This window comes from Heterobasidion irregulare (genome assembly GCF_000320585.1).
Source record: "Heterobasidion irregulare TC 32-1 unplaced genomic scaffold scaffold_06, whole genome shotgun sequence".
Classification (NCBI taxonomy): domain Eukaryota; kingdom Fungi; phylum Basidiomycota; class Agaricomycetes; order Russulales; family Bondarzewiaceae; genus Heterobasidion; species Heterobasidion irregulare.
Window position 1 is genome coordinate 2,544,665 of NW_009258202.1, and position 15,372 is coordinate 2,560,036.

Below are 15,372 nucleotides of genomic sequence, written 5' to 3' on the forward strand. Positions count from 1 at the left end.
AGCGACGCGTCGAGGCGTGGATCACGTGCATGCGACGCGTGCAAACCGAACTCAGCCACTTTGAATTTGAGGCAGTCTCGCTTGAACTCGTTGCGCTCGCTTCTCCCACTCTCTTTTCGCCAGCGGGCATCGTTCTCTCCCTCTTGACGACCTCTCACGCCCGTCTCGCACACTGCTGCAGTACATATTTCTTGGTTGTGCTGTCGATATCCTTCATTACCCAGCGATACCCCTTCTGTTGTCAAGACCATCATGTCCTCATTCTTGGACCTGTACGAACCACTAGACATCATCGGAAACGGGTCCTTTGGGATCATTAGAAAAGTGCGGCGGAAATCAGATGGCGCGGTAAGTCTGGCTTGCCACCGCCTGTGCCGCCTCGGCTAATCACTTGGCGGAAGATCCTTGCGCGCAAGGAACTTAACTTTGAGCGGATGAGTGAGAGGGACCGAAAGCAGATTGTTGCGGAAGTGTGCGTTCAATCCATGCTTTTGCTGTAAGGGTACCTCAATTCTGCCTGTCTGCAGAAACATCCTCAAGGACCTGAACCATGAACATATCGTTCGCTATCACGATCGCCACGTTGACCGCGACGCTGGCATCCTCTACATTCTCATGGAATACTGCGGCGGTGGAGATCTATCTACGCTGATCAAACAGTCGCAGAAGCATGGACGACCAATACCCGAGGATACCATCTGGAACTATTTTATGCAAATTCTACTCGCCCTGCACCACTGTCATCACCCCAACGGACACTCTCGGTCGGGAAGCAGTGGGGAGGAGGGGGAGAATGGGCATCGAAGAGCCCAGATTTTGCATCGAGATTTGAAGCCTGACAATGGTGCGTTCGGCTCCTCGCCTGTTTCTTTACGTCATTCACGCCGTGGTCAGTATTTCTGGATGATGCCAACACGGTGAAACTGGGTGATTTTGGCCTTTCAAAGGCTTTAGCTCAAGCAAGCTTCGCCAATACTTATGTCGGGGTAAGTTCACACGCGTTGCCCTCTTGTGCTGCGCACCTCATTCTCAATCCGCGTGCCCATAGACACCGTATTATATGTCTCCGGAGTTGATGCAGGAAAAGGCTTATGACTCCAAATCAGATATCTGGTCCCTTGGCTGTCTCATCTATGAGCTATGTGCGCTGAAGCCGCCATTCCACGAGGCAAAGACGCACTCTGAATTGAGTGTCTTTATCAGGTGCGTGTGTTCTTATTTTCACTTTCGTCGGGTCAATGAAACTGTGTGGTAGAAATGCGCGCATCCCTCCATTGCCACGAGGCTATAGCCAAGCACTCGCGGGAGTCATTAAAGCTATGCTCAACTTGAATGTAAGAATTCTCAGTGTCTTACGCGTGCACTGCATTAACTCTGCGAAAGCCGGCAATGAGGCCTTCTGCGGCACAGTTACTACAGCACGAACGTCTTGAGCTCTCTTTCAAAGTATTTGAAACTCAAAAAATGTATGTTATATCTCCACAGAGTGATGCACGACTTTCAGCGGCTGAGACGTTACCGTCAGGCTCACCGCCGCGAAATCGCACAAATTGTCCCTCCAAGAGAGGGAGCGCGATATGGCCGCGCGGGAGGCGCGATGTGCGACTATCGAATCGAAACATGCTGCGCTGATAGCACAACGAGATACCGAAATCGCATCGTTACGGGAGCATCTCGCTGAAATGCAGGCGTCGGTGACGGCGCAAATCCATCATGCCATCTCCAAACGTGAAGACGAACTGCGCGCTGCTGTGCTTCGTCGGGAAGAGGAAGTGGCGGAAGCCATGGGGAGACGTGAAGAGGAAATAATGGAGGCAGTGCGGAGACGTGAAGCAGAGGTGGAAGAGGCGTGGCAGCGACGAGAAGTGGAGATTCGGGAGGAGTGCGCGAGGGAGATGGAGGAGCGATGGAATGACGAGTGGGAGAAGCTCGAGAACATGCGGGTGGAGGTCGAGGAACGAATGACGATGGTGGAAGATGTACAAAAGCGAGGCGGTAAGCGCAATCGCAGAATCAACGCTGCTTGCTGTCTGACCTTCTCATCGCTCCTTAGTCGGCAAGAAGGAGAAGTCGCCGCTGGAGGAAGTCAAGAACATCCTTGCACCCCTTGCACAGCTGACGAAAGAATCACAGCCCGTTGAACAAACCCCTGCTCGCGCTGCTTCACGTCGACCGATCTCCGCCTTCGAAACCCCTCTCAATCGCGCCGCCGTTAGATCTAGTTTCCCGCCGCCATCCGCGATGAAAGGCGTGATCCTGACGGAGACAGGTGAGCCCCTTGCGACGCCCACCCCAGCCGAGCTGGCCAAGTGGTTTGTCGAGTCGCCAAAGGGCGGCCTCGGCTTTGCCCAGATCTTTGATTTTGACAAGGATGAGGAGGGGGAAGACGAGGGCGACCGCACACTCAGATCGCCGTCGAAATTTGACAGGGCAAAGTCGCTGCCTGTCGTCGGAATGGGATCAACACTGGCCTCTCAAATGCCGGCTCCTCAGGACGAGAAGAATCAGGCACCCGCCGCGCGCGTTCGGAGAACCTCTATGATACGGGCATCGACATCGCATCCCAAGCTCTCCGAGTCAAGGCAGTCAGCCGCATCGACTTCCTCCTCTTCCTCCTCCGCTTCTTCGTCATCGTCGGTTGCACGCGCACCGACGCCGTCAGTGCCGCTCACGACTGCCACGTTAAGCGCCGGCCGTCCGCAGACGAGTCGATCGGCATCAACGCCCGCTGCGCCTCCCGTGTATGACTTTACGGACGAAGACAACCTGCCGAGTCCGTTCCTCAAGAGGATCGACCGCGAGAGGATGGCGGCGACGGCTGCCGCGAGCATCGCTCCCTCCAACAGGACCAAGAGCGCGCCGGCTGCGCCGGTGCGCGCGAAGCGGCCGAGTGGGGGCAATCTACTTCGGGCCGTCGCTGCAGCGAACAGCATCGCGAGCGCAACGGTCAGTCGAACAGCATCGAGCGGCGGGGCGCTGGGGACGCTCCGAAGCGCATCGGGAGGCTCGACTCTGAGCAGGCCTCCGATCCGGCGAACGGGCGACGACGCACGGAAAATGCTGGCGCGCACATGACTCTCGGTGCACCTTGACCCACGGATTCTTTGTTGCATACTTCGACCTGACTTTTTTTATTATGCATGTGCATTTGTATATTTATTTGCATTGGCTTATATCCACTGGGTCATAATGGGCATCGTTGCATCTAGTACTTCATTATGTAGGGGCTTTGGGTATTCGTTCAAACCGATATTAGGTGCAATGATAATACAGGCTGAGGACGTGGCGACCGTCGCTTCTGACTGGCGCTGTTCGTACTTGTACAAGAATAGCACTGCGGTAACGACACAGGATACAGCCTCTCGAGAAGCGGCACAGGCAGGCCATGACATACGGGGCGGCGAAAATCACGCGCATCCCATCCAGAAGGGTGCCCTATCGAGGAGAACAGGACGGCGGCGAAAACCGCGCATCTCTGAGAGGCAAATCCGATCTGGAGGACCCAGAAGGCGGGGCCCGCACGGCTCAGCGAACGGTGCGCGAACAGGGGCGCTGGCCCCGCTCCGAGCCTTCTCGACGGGGTCAGCCCGGACTGGCTGTGTCGTGCCAGAACTGGCAGCATAAGTACCTCGATGGCGCACCGCCTCCTGAGCCTGATTGGATACACAGCGTGCGTCGCTTCACATGTGCACTCCATGTGACAGCCTGCTCGGTGATCCACTCGCCTTTCGCGCGCACATAGCGGGCACGAGTGCAGCGTCGACGGCGAGAAAGGAGCGCGCAGCGGATCTGGCAGCGCAAGTCCCTCGACCACGCTCCGTCTCCGTCTCCTCTAAGTCCGTATGACCCGGCCGGACATGCGCAGCACGCTTCAACGGTGTGACAGCCCCGTCCGGCGACCTACTCGTATATCGCGCGCATGAGCACGACCGCAGCGTCGACGCCAAAATTGACAGCGGTGGAGCCCGAATCAGCACTGTCGTCCTCATAGATACGACAGCATGAGTTCCTCGATGACGTCCTGCCTCCTAAGTCTGGTCGGGTGCACACTGTCCATCGCTCCACATGTTAGCCGCATGAAGCAGCTCGCTCAGCGACCTCCTCGCATTTCGCACGCATAGACGCGTGCAGGCACGAGCGCAGCGTCGATGGCCAAAACGGAGCTGACACAGCCACGGCGAGTGAGCAGTGTGACTCCGGGACCGGGTCGGGGGTCGGAAGGGAGCGTACGTGCGCGCGCGGGTGCCTTTGGAGGGCTCTTCTCTGCCGACCGGGGCGAGACAGGCCAGCCGCGCGCATGCAGAGGCGGTGGCCTGACGGCCATAGGAGGAGATAGTCAGGGGCTCACGGACGCGTGCGAGCCTGCCCCTAATAGGTGATACCGCGATACCGCGTCCCGAGCTACAGCACGATTGAGAGCACCGCACAGGCTCACGCAAAAATAGGCATTCGCGAGACGATTCGAACGCGCGCCGTACGAAGACCGTCGAGGCGCGAAGAGCCGCGAGTCTGAGACGCACGTGTCTCGACCAGGATCGAGAGCGAGTGATAAGGCCTCCAACCTGGCGGCAAATGGGCGATCTGCTTCTCGACGAATGCACCCATCAGCGCGTATCGCCCGCCTTCGACAGCTCTGTACTTATCGACCAACGGCGCGCGAGCGCGCGGCGGTAGAGCGCAGGACAAAGGACCGATATAAACGCCCCTTCATTCATTCATTCATTCATTCATTCGCGCAGAAGTACAGAAGCGCACGGAAGGGAACAGAAGCGCACAGAAGAGCACAAGAAGGGGCGAAAAGGGCGCATCCGTCCGAAGACTGCTATTCGCGTCCTCTGTGGGATACCGCGCTACTCGCTTCGGCGCGTCGCTGCGCGGGGGAAATGAAAGCGATCGGGGAAGGGGCAGACCAGCCAGTACTGCGTCGCTCCTTGACCACGGTCGGCGGGCGAAGCAGACACTGATAGAGCCTGCCAATAGAGCCTAATCGCGGCGGACGGGATCCCGGGCCCCGCACGCAACGCCGCGTGGCGCGACGTTGACTCTGGAACGTTGGCCGGCCAGCGGGGCGGGCAGGCTGCCTGGTCGTCCCAACGTATTCCTGAGCCCCTATCGGATGCGCACGCGCGGTCTAGGCTGGGGCACAGACGGTGGACGTACAACCCGCGTCACACCAGGCCACAAGACGCATCGGGACTCGGTGCGCGCAGCGTGTGGCGAGCCTGGAAAGTCAACCGCGCGGTTCGATGCGTCGTCATAGCCAAACGGGCGCGTGCGGACGGGACCCGTGACGCGAGCGTGAACAGGGGTGGGTGGGTGGCGTGCGAGTGAACCGAGCATCACGAACGCCAACGCGTTGCTCGATTCGGCCAGGCAGAGACGCTGCTGATGCGCGCGCAAACGACAGCCCCGCCGGAGACTAAGTATATATGGTCAAGCAAGCAAGAGGGCAGGAGATGCGACTTGTGGGCGCTTCTTGCTGCAGGCACGATCACGACGTCAGGAGGGCTACGTCATGCGTATCCGTCTTTACTCAGAGAAGAAGACAACGTCGCGTCCTACGCACATGTCGTGGATCCAACTGGGGAGCAGACTCCTCGATAGAACGCGAGGAGTGACGTTGTGTAGCAGCGTGCCGTTCCGCGAAGCTCGTCTGCCCGCGAGCAGATGACGCCTAACGAGGAGCAACAGCCCGTCGCACCGACGCAAGTGTGAGAATGCGCGGAACGGGGTGACACACACGGCCTGGTCCTATGTACCACCCCTGTCTCCTCTCCGTGCACACATGACCCTCCGATGTGATGATGCACCGCGGCGAGATGACGAAACGGCGCGTCTAGCCTCTAGACACTCGAGAACGCGTATACATGCACTGACGGGACACCAGCGTCGACCGTCTCCCACACGTGAAGCGCCACAAGACCCAGTCGAAGTGCGCGAAGCGTAGAAAGAGGGCTTTGAACGCGTTCTTCGACTCGCAAAGGTTGAATCAACGGTTCGACGTCAGTATCGATGGGAGGCGCGCCGATCGCGCACGCCGCGTCGAGGCCCGGCACGCGCGGGGGACCATGGGGATACACAGACAGTGGGTGACAAAGGGCGCTTTGCACAGGTCAGCGCCGATCGGCCAGCGCGATCGGCAAGGGTGATGCGGATGGTTTCAGCGTGGAGGTCAAGTCACAAAGCAGCCGGCCCTGCACGCATGTCCGGGGTGCAACGGGACGGAGCGCGGCGGGAGGAGATGGAAGGGAGCGGAGGACGACCCGCGAACGCGGGAGAGCTGGGGGTCACCATGTCGCTGGGTCGCGTGGGATCTGGGGTGCGAAGGAAGGCGACTCGCCGCTGCAGAGGGCTGGGCCTGGATTGAGCTGAGCAGACGGACCACGCTCTTCGCAGAGAGCCCTCAAAACGCACGCACGTCTCAGATCTCGCAGCCCGATCGCTGATAGGGATATGCATCGTCCAGACGGACGGACCGCCGATGGATGGATGGACGGAGAGATAGATACAGTAGAGACTGATCACCATCGAGGAGACCAAGGACCCAGAACGAGAAGCGCAGAAGCGCACCGGTGTGGGGCAGCACGAGCAGCCGCTCAAACGCCTTCATGGGCAGAAAACACCAAGGCAACATGAGCGACGCGCGTAGACTCGCAAGCTGCATGTGAGATAAGAAAGCAGGCCGAGTCAAGCAAAACCCCATGAAAGCAGGGTCCGCGCGTCCGCACATATATCCCCTCCTGCCGCCCCGGGTCCGGGTCGAACTTCGGACGGTCTGCAGAAAAGGCGCGCGCCAAGCAGAGGGACCACCGCGCGGCTGCAGGGAACGCGCTCGACGTCATACGGGCAGCATGACGCACACGCCGAGCCACCTCCGTGCCGACGCCTCTGTTCAATCCAAGCGCGGGAGGGGTCCGAGCGGACTGCACGCGCGGGGGAAAAATATCAAAGGAAGGAAGCGCGGACGCCTGACCGGGTCGAGTCGAACGCGACGCGACCGAACGCGCACGTCACCGCGACCGAGAGCGCGCGCCTGCGGACGGTGCGTGGGAGCGACCACGTCAGTGCTGTCCTGTCGGGGGTGTGGATGCAGTTGCGAAGGCGGACGTCCGACCGCGTTGGCCAGCTCGATGTGGCGCGCGCGAGAAACCGAGAGTTTTGACGAGGCTGCACGCGCGCATGGTGAGCTCGTGCGTTGTTTTAGGAATACGGTTTCGGACACAAGAGACTGGGGTTTGCTAGGACACCGTACGGCCGGGGAGTGGATTTGGGTTCGTTGAGACAAAGCTAAGAGCACCGAGTACCAGCACTGTGCAGCGCACAACCGACTTGTACACAAACCTTCGTACGTACAGACAGTAGGGCGGTAGACATCCAGCCGGTTTGTGCGAAACAAGTGTCGGCCACAGCCGAGAGGCTCTGTACACCGACGCATGCACGCGTCGGGTCGGCGTGGGACCCGCACGAGAGCGAGACGGATCATAACCTATATTCCAAGCGGGATGTGAGGCGAAATTAGCTCCGGACGACGGCGAGAGTGTTTCATGTAGCGTCAATTTACTTACTTGTAGCGGCGTGGGTGCTGGTAGAGGGCGCCGGAGGATACGTAACGGACAACGCGCGTGCAGCGAGGACGGGGTGCGGCGTGGCAATGGTGATGGTGGTGGGCCGGGACTGAATTCGGGAGCGGGGACGGGAAGGACGTGGGATGCCTAAACGGACGATCGAGCACGCTGGGCTGTCACGGAAGCGTGGGGTGGTTTGATAGAGTGCGTTGCGGCTAAGCGCGAGAAGTGTGGGGAAGGGACGCGATGGGAAATGGCCCCGCCCCCGTAATTGGACAATGGACAGCTGGCAGCACCCCAGCGGGCGAGCACGTTCGCGGGGTATTAGCAGCTCGGGTGAGCCAGATGGTGCGACGCTTGAGCGAGCTGGGATCTGGGGTGCGAGCTTAGGCCGGTGCTATTGGAATAGTTGTTTGTTATGATCGGTTGGACGAGCGGCCGGAGGGGGAACCTGTCCTGCGTGCAAAAATAGACACGGGTGGAAAGACGCTGCGGCCACCTCGTCATCCCAGACGTCACTTGGGTGGCGACGTCGGCGGAAACAGATGCGGGCCGCGAGGGGCATGCCGTGGACCACGGCCGCGCAGCCACCCAACTGCCACCCAGCACAGGACGTCGCAAAGCAACAGGGAAACAGAGGCATGTCAGTGGCATGCCACTCCAGTCGGGGGGGTCGAGAATCGGAGACCTTGTCCGCATACGGAAGGCGCCGGACACGGGCGCGTGGCAGGGGCGCCGGGATCTGCATCCGGGATCGGTTGTCGCCTCCGGCAACGTGCGAGAGACGGCGGCGGTCCACGGCCCTCGGTGCGGGGGCTCGGGCACTGCGCGTTTACAGAGGTGGGGTGCAAAGGGTGCGAGCGTGCTGGCGAGGAAGCTGCGCGAGATGAAAGGGAGGACAATGGGAAGAAGAGGGCAATAAAGAGAGAGGGCGGGGAAATGGCCGCGGAATGAAATTGAGAGGGACGGTCTAGACGCACGGGGGGCTGTCTCTCGGGATTCTGGGGTCGGTCCTGGATGGGCGGCCGAGCTGTATAAATCCCCGCTGCCTCTGCCCTCCACTCGCCCCCTCTCAGCCCGCTCACGACCCTACCGACAGCGACAAGCAGCGCAGCGCACCGACGCGCCCGCCCACATCGCTGCCGACGATCTCCGTTTCTGCACACCACCTCCTCGGCCGGCCAGCCGGAGAAGCCCACAGGAAGCCCCGCCTCGTGCCCATCACACGAGCCGCACAGCGACTCGCCGCCATGAGAGCCTCCACCGGTTCGCGCTCCAGTTCGCCTCTTGCCCGGACCGATCTTGCGGGATCCAAGCCCCCCCGCGAGATCCCAAAGCCAAAGGCGAGGCACAGCAAGTGCACGGAGCGTCCTGCGCCTGCGCCCGCGCTCGCACCAAAGCCCAGTCCCACTCGCAAGCCTCCCCCGATCGTATCCAGGCCTCCTGCCCCCTCCCACAGCGCCACTCCCTCTCCTCTGCGGCCCTCAACTCCGCTCAACAACGAGGCCACACCCCAGCGTTATATAACCCCCTTCGCTAAATCACACCGTCGCGCTTTCTCCCTCCTCACACCCTCTCCCTCCATCGCATCCCTCGCCTCCGCATCCACCGGCCCTGCCCCCGCCGCCCCTCGCTGTTCCTCAAGAACACCCACCACCCCCCTCAGGTCCACCCACTTCCTCCCCCCCGTCGCCCTCACCCCTCCCCGTCCCACCCCCACACTGGCCATGTCTGTACACGTCCACCCGCCCTTCCTCGACACCCGCCCCCGTGCACGTGCCTCCTCGCCCCCTCCTCGACCCTCGAGTCGTTCAGAACGTCTCCTCCGCGACACCCTTCGTCGCGCAGACGCCCATGCCCACGAACGCGCCTATCCTTCTCCGCACCACTCACACACCGCCGTCCGCCCCTCAGAGTCCTACACGGGCCCGTGCGGTGGTCCCGGCGAGTTCACAGACGGCGAGTGCGAGTTCGACGACGAGTACTGGATGCGCGGCGCCATGCTCTTCAAACCCCCAGTTTCGCAGCACCCCCAGCTCCCGTCACGCCCCACCCACCGCTCGACCCACAGCGTCCCCAACATCCCGCGCCGCGGCAGACAGCCCCGAGACGACGACGCCTCGCTCTCCTCGAGCCCAAGCCCCGCCTCCGGGTCCGGCGCCAGCACCCGCGCGCAGATGCTCGCTCCTCACGGCGCCGCCCTGCGAAGCCAGCTCGAAAACGTCCTCAGGGGCGCACAACTGCGCGACGTCGACGATCGCCGAGGCCTCGGCCACGCCAGGAGACGCTCGCTCGACAGAGAGCGTGAGCGTGAGTGGGCGTGGAGCTCGCCAGAGGTGCGTTCCTCTTCTCCCATCCCCATCCATCCCCTGGCTCCACGCTTCCATTGCGCCCGACCGATCTGGGACTGACGATTCCAAATTTCATCTTTATTTTTGGCCATGTCGCCCTTTGCGCTGCTTTTGCGCGTGCGTGCCTCGGGATATCGCTCGCTCTCCTTTCGCCGCTCCACACACAGCAGTCATCCTCAGACGTCAGCTCCCCTGCATCCTCGTCGAGGACACCAGGTGCCACCCCTTCGCCTTCCTCGCGCCCCTCTCCCACGTCCTCTACCTATGGTGCTCTTCCCGTCATCTCCTCGGGCTCTTCATCGGGCTCGCGATCCATTCCGCTGACCCCTCCGCCGTCACCGCCGTTCAACGTGCAGAGCGCGGCCGCAAAGCTGCGCGCGATGGACGGCTACGTGAGCTTTGCAAACGTGGAGGGGCTGGGGCTGCCACCGGGCATGGATGGAGATGAGGAGGGCGAGGGCGAGGAGGGTGGCTCGAGAAGCGGGATCCGTGGCTGGTGGAAGGCGGCGTTCAGTGCGCGGTCGAGGAGCGGGAGCGCAGGTGCCAGCGCGGGCGCGATGCCGTCCAGACGAGACGCGTAGGTCGCGGCGTCGCCTCGGTTTCTGCCTTTTCCTTCTTCTCCTCATCATGTCTTTCCTTGTTGTTGTCGCACTTGCATCGGATCTTTCACCTCACGCACACTCGCCCGCACTCTCCTTGTTCGATCCTCATTTCTCTCTCTCTCTCTCGGCCGCGCGCGGTCATCATGCTCGCTCTCATCTGGACGGAATCTATTCGCCTATCCATCCCGCATTTCTTTTTTTGGGTTATACTCTCGGCAAACGCGACGCTCGCCCTCTGCGGCTTGAGCGTCTGCGCGTACTCTGCCCCGTCCCGTCCTGCTCCGCGATCTCTCGACGCCGTCTGCCCTATATCGCACACCCTCGACGCCGCGGCGAACGGACGGATCCTATGCTCCCACGCACGCTATTACGCACGCTTTTACGCCGACACACCCCGCACCACGCTCACGACTGTATGACACTGGATGTTGATTTTTTTTTCTGTCTCCCCACCCTTCTATTACGATGCGATGCCATGGGCTGCGGACGCGCGCAGATCGGATGTTGGGCGGCCTTGGGGCGAGCACGACGCGTGCGCAGCGCACCCGTCGTGCCCTCTGGGTCCAGCCCTCCTGGTCTCGCGCTCCTGCACCGCCTGCTTGCTGCTGTTACTCCTACGGCGGCTGGCTGGCTGGCTGGGCGAAAGGCGGACACGCGCGTACGAATACGAACACATATGTTTTTTTTTTACGGTTTACGGTTAACGCGGTATACGATATATACGATAGAGGCCTCGGGCTACGTCGGTCGCGCGTTCATGACGGTGTGTGTGTGTACTGTAGACTGTTTGGTGCGCGTATGCGTGTTGATACATGCGTGTGTGGTGACATTACATGTGTGTGGTGAGATCTGAGATGTCGCTCGCGATGGGGCCGTGGTTATGTGTCGTGAGACCTCTGGGTAGAATCTTGCTGAGAGATCCTCTGCATGCGTGGACGTACAAAGAGCATGGCGGATCTCGCATCACCACGGTTTGAAGTAAACTTCAGTCCATTAATCTCACAATGGATCAGATAACTTGTGTATTACATCGAGCGGCGTTTGGTTGGATACTGCATGTTTACGACGCGGCGGCCGACCGCCGACCTACCTGCGAGCCCCTCATGGCCCCAGGGAAATTAACCTTCGAACTTCGCAGACTTACTCGGAAGAAGAAGAAGAAAGAGGCTGAATACGTGTAATCGTCGATCGATCGACCGAGCGAACGAACGAACGTTGGCGCTCCAAGTCGGCGCGGTGGGACACCAAACTTGGCTGCTCTGCGTTTCCGTCGGGGTGCGGGATATGGGTGCTTGAATGCAGACGTAATCTTGGTCTCGGCGTGGGTCGTGGGCGGCGGGCCCTTGCGTGCGAGGGCTGCTCGCAAGGGCGCACTGTGTACACGGAGGTCTGCAACGCAAGATGCTGGCGAGTGGCGAGCTGGACGGCCAAGCTCGATCGAAGGCGCGCAATAGAGTGGACGTGGTATATGAAGGAGGCGTGGACGGTGGTTGAACTTTGATAACGACCGTCGACGCTCGGGTGCGGTCCGGCTTCGACTCTGGTAGGTCGACACGGTGTACGCTCGCGTGCGCCATGGTCCACACCAGCCAGCACCGTGCGCCCAGCGCGTCCGCCAAGTCCCCCGTCCTCAAACTCGGAAGTGTATCAATCGACGCGTTTTTACCGACCGAGAATGCGGGCTCGGCGCTATTCTTCGCACACAAAAATACCTCTGGTATCGGTGAGGCCTAGCTCGGGAAGCTAGGCCGCCAAGGCGCTGCTCGTTCTGTCGTGGTTCGGGCGCGCTTCCCTGTCCCGGCAGCGCGGTTGGATGCCTCGATGTTCCTCGCCAGCGGCTCGACATCCGACGTTCAGCGTCTGGTCTGCTATCGGTGGAGTTTGGCGATCGGGCTGGAGCCTGCTTGAGATAGATGTGCAAGGACGGATCGGCGCAGAGCTTGTACGGAAGAGCGTAGCCCGTCTTTGCTCCGCACTACTTATTGCTTCCACTGGCTCGCGCCTGCGGCGTATTTATAGCGCGTTGCGCCGCGTTCTTGTGAGCCGCAGGGCACGAGCTGCTGTGGCTGAGCTGGAGTGGGAGAATGGGGCTGGGCCTAGACGTGCATGGGCGCGGGGTGTGTTCATATTACCGGCGTTGCGCCCGCTGGTTGTGTGATCGGACGTTCCGAGGAGGCTGGGACGTCCGAGGGCGGGAGCTTTCGCACGCGTTCTCACGCCCTCTGCGTCCGACGCTCTCCGCTGAGGCACCGACATCATGTTGTGCACTGCCAACTGTCTGTTGAAGGCACATCTGATTCTCGCCGTCGGCGCTCGTCGACGATGATATCGATAGGTTACACTGCACACAATGCGGCAGCGATGTAGGAATCCATCAACCATCGATGCGCGATCGCTAGATGCACGCATACGTCCTCGCGTTGCGAATGATGAAGAGGTCCATCTGATGCGTATCAGTCGTGTACTCTCTAGCGTGATTTCTGCTTTGGCGCCAAATGGCGTCTGATAGCGTCGAATCGATGGCTCTTGACGGTACTGATGGACTTCGCGATGCAGATGCGAGCCTGCGACTGGCCTCGCCTTTGTTCTTCTCATGAGTGCAGAAGTTCTTCTCTGATGTGAGATGTGGGATGGTTCCAGCGCCCAAGCTTCGAGGCGCGTGCAGGAATCTCCAGGGAGTTACGTGAGTTTCTACTTGCTTGTAGGTCCATGTTTTATTGATAATTCGACGCTCTCGTTTTCCAGAGAGCCGGGTGGCTACCATGATAAGACGGGTCATAGAAATGATACATTGCGTGGCAGCGGCGATGAGATGCGAGTTCTCAGAGGTCTTTAGGTCCGTCCACGTTGACCATGCCGCCCATGGACTTAGCCACTCACTACTAACGCCCATGCGTCTACCAAGTCAGTCTCAAATGTATGTACGACTCAGAACCCCACAACGGGCAGCCATCTACATAGCGACCAAACGGCTGCTTCGCAGCGCCGCTGCGCTTCATTTCCGGGCACCAGGCTACCATGAACATCACCCTTAATGCTAGCTAAGCAACCTGTTCTCATGGTGCCGTTCGATGCGACCAAGGTTCGCTGCCTTGCGATGCTAAACGGTCCTTGCGTCGGGCGCTAGGCTCTGGGCAGTGCAGGTCCAGCGGCTCCGGCCCTTGCACCAGTCCGCTGCCAACATCAGCGTTGGTCTCTGAGCCCACAAGAACAGGCGCGTCGACGCCCAAGGTACACCCAGATCGTATCAACGCTGTTTATCTGTTGCCTGGCGTGCGACAATCAACGACATGCCGAAATGATTATCTCCGCCTACAGTGTGCATGCGAATTCTCCATGGTCCGGTCGGGGCCTGCGGTGTCTCTGGACCTGCGTACGACGCGGAGAAATGTCGAAGAAAGTGGCGATGCTCATTTGGCCCGCGGGATGCAACAGGAAATCATCTCGATCATGTACGGCATGGCGGCTTTCCGAACGCCCCCTGGTGCTGACCGACACCCCCGTCTGGTCTTGCGGCGCTGATGAATGAAAGAAGTTCGTGGGCATTGGGAATCCTCGGGTGCATCGGGTCGGGCTGGGTCCAATACTGTACACTTGGATGCGCCTCATGTGTGTATCTTTGTTCGGGGATATTATAGGCACAAGTGTACGTGGCGTCCCCGGTTCACCCGCCGAGGGCGTGCAGAAGGGCCGAGATCGGTGTATAGGCGTATTGTCAGGAAGTCCATTCACCATCAGACCTCACCATCAGACCTGATGCCTCCTCCAACCCCATGGGTAATACGCCACCGCCTGCACGCTTGTAGGCGCATTGTTTCGTGCAATGATGGCCTTGTGGTGGGTGTGATCGCCAAACGCATTTGACTTTGCGTGGGATACGGGTCTCACTCTGTCCTGGCATCATGTATAAGGAACACGGTACGTGCCCTGGTCACGACTCATCGGAACCCGTCCGCCTTGAGCTCACGTGTGAACACGCACGAATAGCGTCGGGCGGATCGCCTGGTCTTCCGGCGCTTCGTGTGGACGAATGAATGCCGCGGACGACAAAATCAGCCGGCCCTTGTTGCTTGTGTTCCTTGCTTTTGAGGGAGGCATGCATCAGCAGACGTAAAGAATTCGAGGGTCAGAATGGCTGGTCAAACCTTAAAGGTTTGAGCGTTCGGATACCTTTGGATCGGATCGCTCGATTCCGCGCTACGTGTCGAGTGCTGGCTGCTTCCCGTATCTAGCGAAGGACACAGCGGTGCCAGCGACGGTTCGTCTACGCCTCATCCGCGCCTCATGCTGATTCTAATTGCTGTACCGACGCATATTATTTGTACGCAGAGTCCGTTGGCTCTGACTACGAAGGACGCTTGACTCATCCACACTTATTTTCCGACGACAAGGCCGCGCCGATGTGGATCATGCTCCATTGTAGGAAGAGGGTCATCTGCGATACTTGGAAGACACGATCTCGCGGCATGTCGTTAGATCATCTCTCTTAGACGGCTTCCTTCCTGCTGCCCGGCCCATCGACCGGGTTTGACTTTAGGTAAACTGCTAGGTCTGCTTCGTGGCTCTATGTTTGTCTCTCGTGCCGAGGGCAATAACACGGATTAGTTCGTGAGAACTTCGGCCAGCTTGCCGTTCATTCGGTGGTTTGCTCACATCTAGGTCGGTTCGATTCGGGCGTTCTTCGAACAGGGATGCACGTCGTCGGCCAATGAGTTATCTTATCGATATCGACGATGTCATGATCTGTCTGCTGCGTGATACCACGCCTACGCCTGCCTGTGGCTGTCTCTCGATGATCCCCTGGCATTTTGGCATCGATATCTCACGATGAAGAAAGAGCAGTGTAGGATGCAT

General features: G+C 59.9%; 10 protein-coding genes across 10 annotated transcripts; 7 read left to right on the top strand and 3 right to left on the bottom strand.

Moving 5' to 3' along the window:
- Positions 1-252: 252 nt before the first annotated feature.
- On the top strand, positions 253-1,632 carry HETIRDRAFT_46398 (uncharacterized protein; the record flags this gene model as incomplete). The annotated part of the gene is made up of 7 exons (XM_009548653.1): positions 253-348; positions 402-472; positions 528-844; positions 895-986; positions 1,049-1,203; positions 1,256-1,334; positions 1,384-1,632. 7 exons carry the CDS (start codon positions 253-255, stop codon positions 1,630-1,632), a joined length of 1,059 nt encoding a protein of 352 aa, XP_009546948.1.
- On the top strand, positions 1,450-3,275 carry HETIRDRAFT_410279 (uncharacterized protein). The gene has a single exon (XM_009549581.1). The coding sequence runs from the start codon at positions 2,242-2,244 to the stop codon at positions 3,073-3,075; it is 834 nt and encodes a 277-aa protein (XP_009547876.1). The 5' UTR covers positions 1,450-2,241; the 3' UTR covers positions 3,076-3,275.
- A 110-nt stretch (positions 3,276-3,385) lies between these two features.
- Positions 3,386-4,005, top strand: HETIRDRAFT_102232 (uncharacterized protein; the record flags this gene model as incomplete). The annotated part of the gene is made up of 3 exons (XM_009549582.1): positions 3,386-3,670; positions 3,743-3,836; positions 3,887-4,005. The coding sequence occupies 3 exons, from the start codon at positions 3,386-3,388 to the stop codon at positions 4,003-4,005; spliced, it is 498 nt and encodes a 165-aa protein (XP_009547877.1).
- A 1,557-nt stretch (positions 4,006-5,562) lies between these two features.
- HETIRDRAFT_434966 (uncharacterized protein) lies at positions 5,563-6,269 on the top strand. The gene has a single exon (XM_009549584.1). The coding sequence runs from the start codon at positions 5,786-5,788 to the stop codon at positions 5,945-5,947; it is 162 nt and encodes a 53-aa protein (XP_009547879.1). The 5' UTR covers positions 5,563-5,785; the 3' UTR covers positions 5,948-6,269.
- On the bottom strand, positions 5,563-6,528 carry HETIRDRAFT_434967 (uncharacterized protein; the record flags this gene model as incomplete). The annotated part of the gene is made up of 2 exons (XM_009549583.1): positions 5,563-6,358; positions 6,383-6,528. The coding sequence occupies 2 exons, from the start codon at positions 6,526-6,528 to the stop codon at positions 6,178-6,180; spliced, it is 327 nt and encodes a 108-aa protein (XP_009547878.1). The 3' UTR covers positions 5,563-6,177.
- Positions 6,529-8,217: 1,689 nt separating this feature from the next.
- HETIRDRAFT_102234 (uncharacterized protein) lies at positions 8,218-9,200 on the top strand (the record flags this gene model as incomplete). Its single annotated transcript, XM_009549585.1, has 2 exons — positions 8,218-8,372; positions 8,665-9,200. Coding segments are annotated over 2 exons (691 nt in total), but the record flags the coding sequence as incomplete, so codon positions are not given.
- A 1,083-nt stretch (positions 9,201-10,283) lies between these two features.
- Positions 10,284-11,351, top strand: HETIRDRAFT_440671 (uncharacterized protein; the record flags this gene model as incomplete). The annotated part of the gene is made up of 1 exon (XM_009549586.1): positions 10,284-11,351. A coding segment is annotated over exon 1 (996 nt), but the record flags the coding sequence as incomplete, so codon positions are not given.
- A 227-nt stretch (positions 11,352-11,578) lies between these two features.
- On the bottom strand, positions 11,579-12,095 carry HETIRDRAFT_452598 (uncharacterized protein; the record flags this gene model as incomplete). The annotated part of the gene is made up of 3 exons (XM_009549587.1): positions 11,579-11,608; positions 11,663-11,891; positions 11,944-12,095. 3 exons carry the CDS (start codon positions 12,093-12,095, stop codon positions 11,579-11,581), a joined length of 411 nt encoding a protein of 136 aa, XP_009547882.1.
- HETIRDRAFT_102237 (uncharacterized protein) lies at positions 12,094-12,426 on the top strand (the record flags this gene model as incomplete). The annotated part of the gene is made up of 2 exons (XM_009549588.1): positions 12,094-12,241; positions 12,323-12,426. The coding sequence occupies 2 exons, from the start codon at positions 12,094-12,096 to the stop codon at positions 12,424-12,426; spliced, it is 252 nt and encodes an 83-aa protein (XP_009547883.1).
- A 71-nt stretch (positions 12,427-12,497) lies between these two features.
- Positions 12,498-12,777, bottom strand: HETIRDRAFT_452599 (uncharacterized protein; the record flags this gene model as incomplete). Its single annotated transcript, XM_009549589.1, has 2 exons — positions 12,498-12,589; positions 12,651-12,777. The coding sequence occupies 2 exons, from the start codon at positions 12,775-12,777 to the stop codon at positions 12,498-12,500; spliced, it is 219 nt and encodes a 72-aa protein (XP_009547884.1).
- Between the last annotated feature and the right edge of the window lie 2,595 nt (positions 12,778-15,372).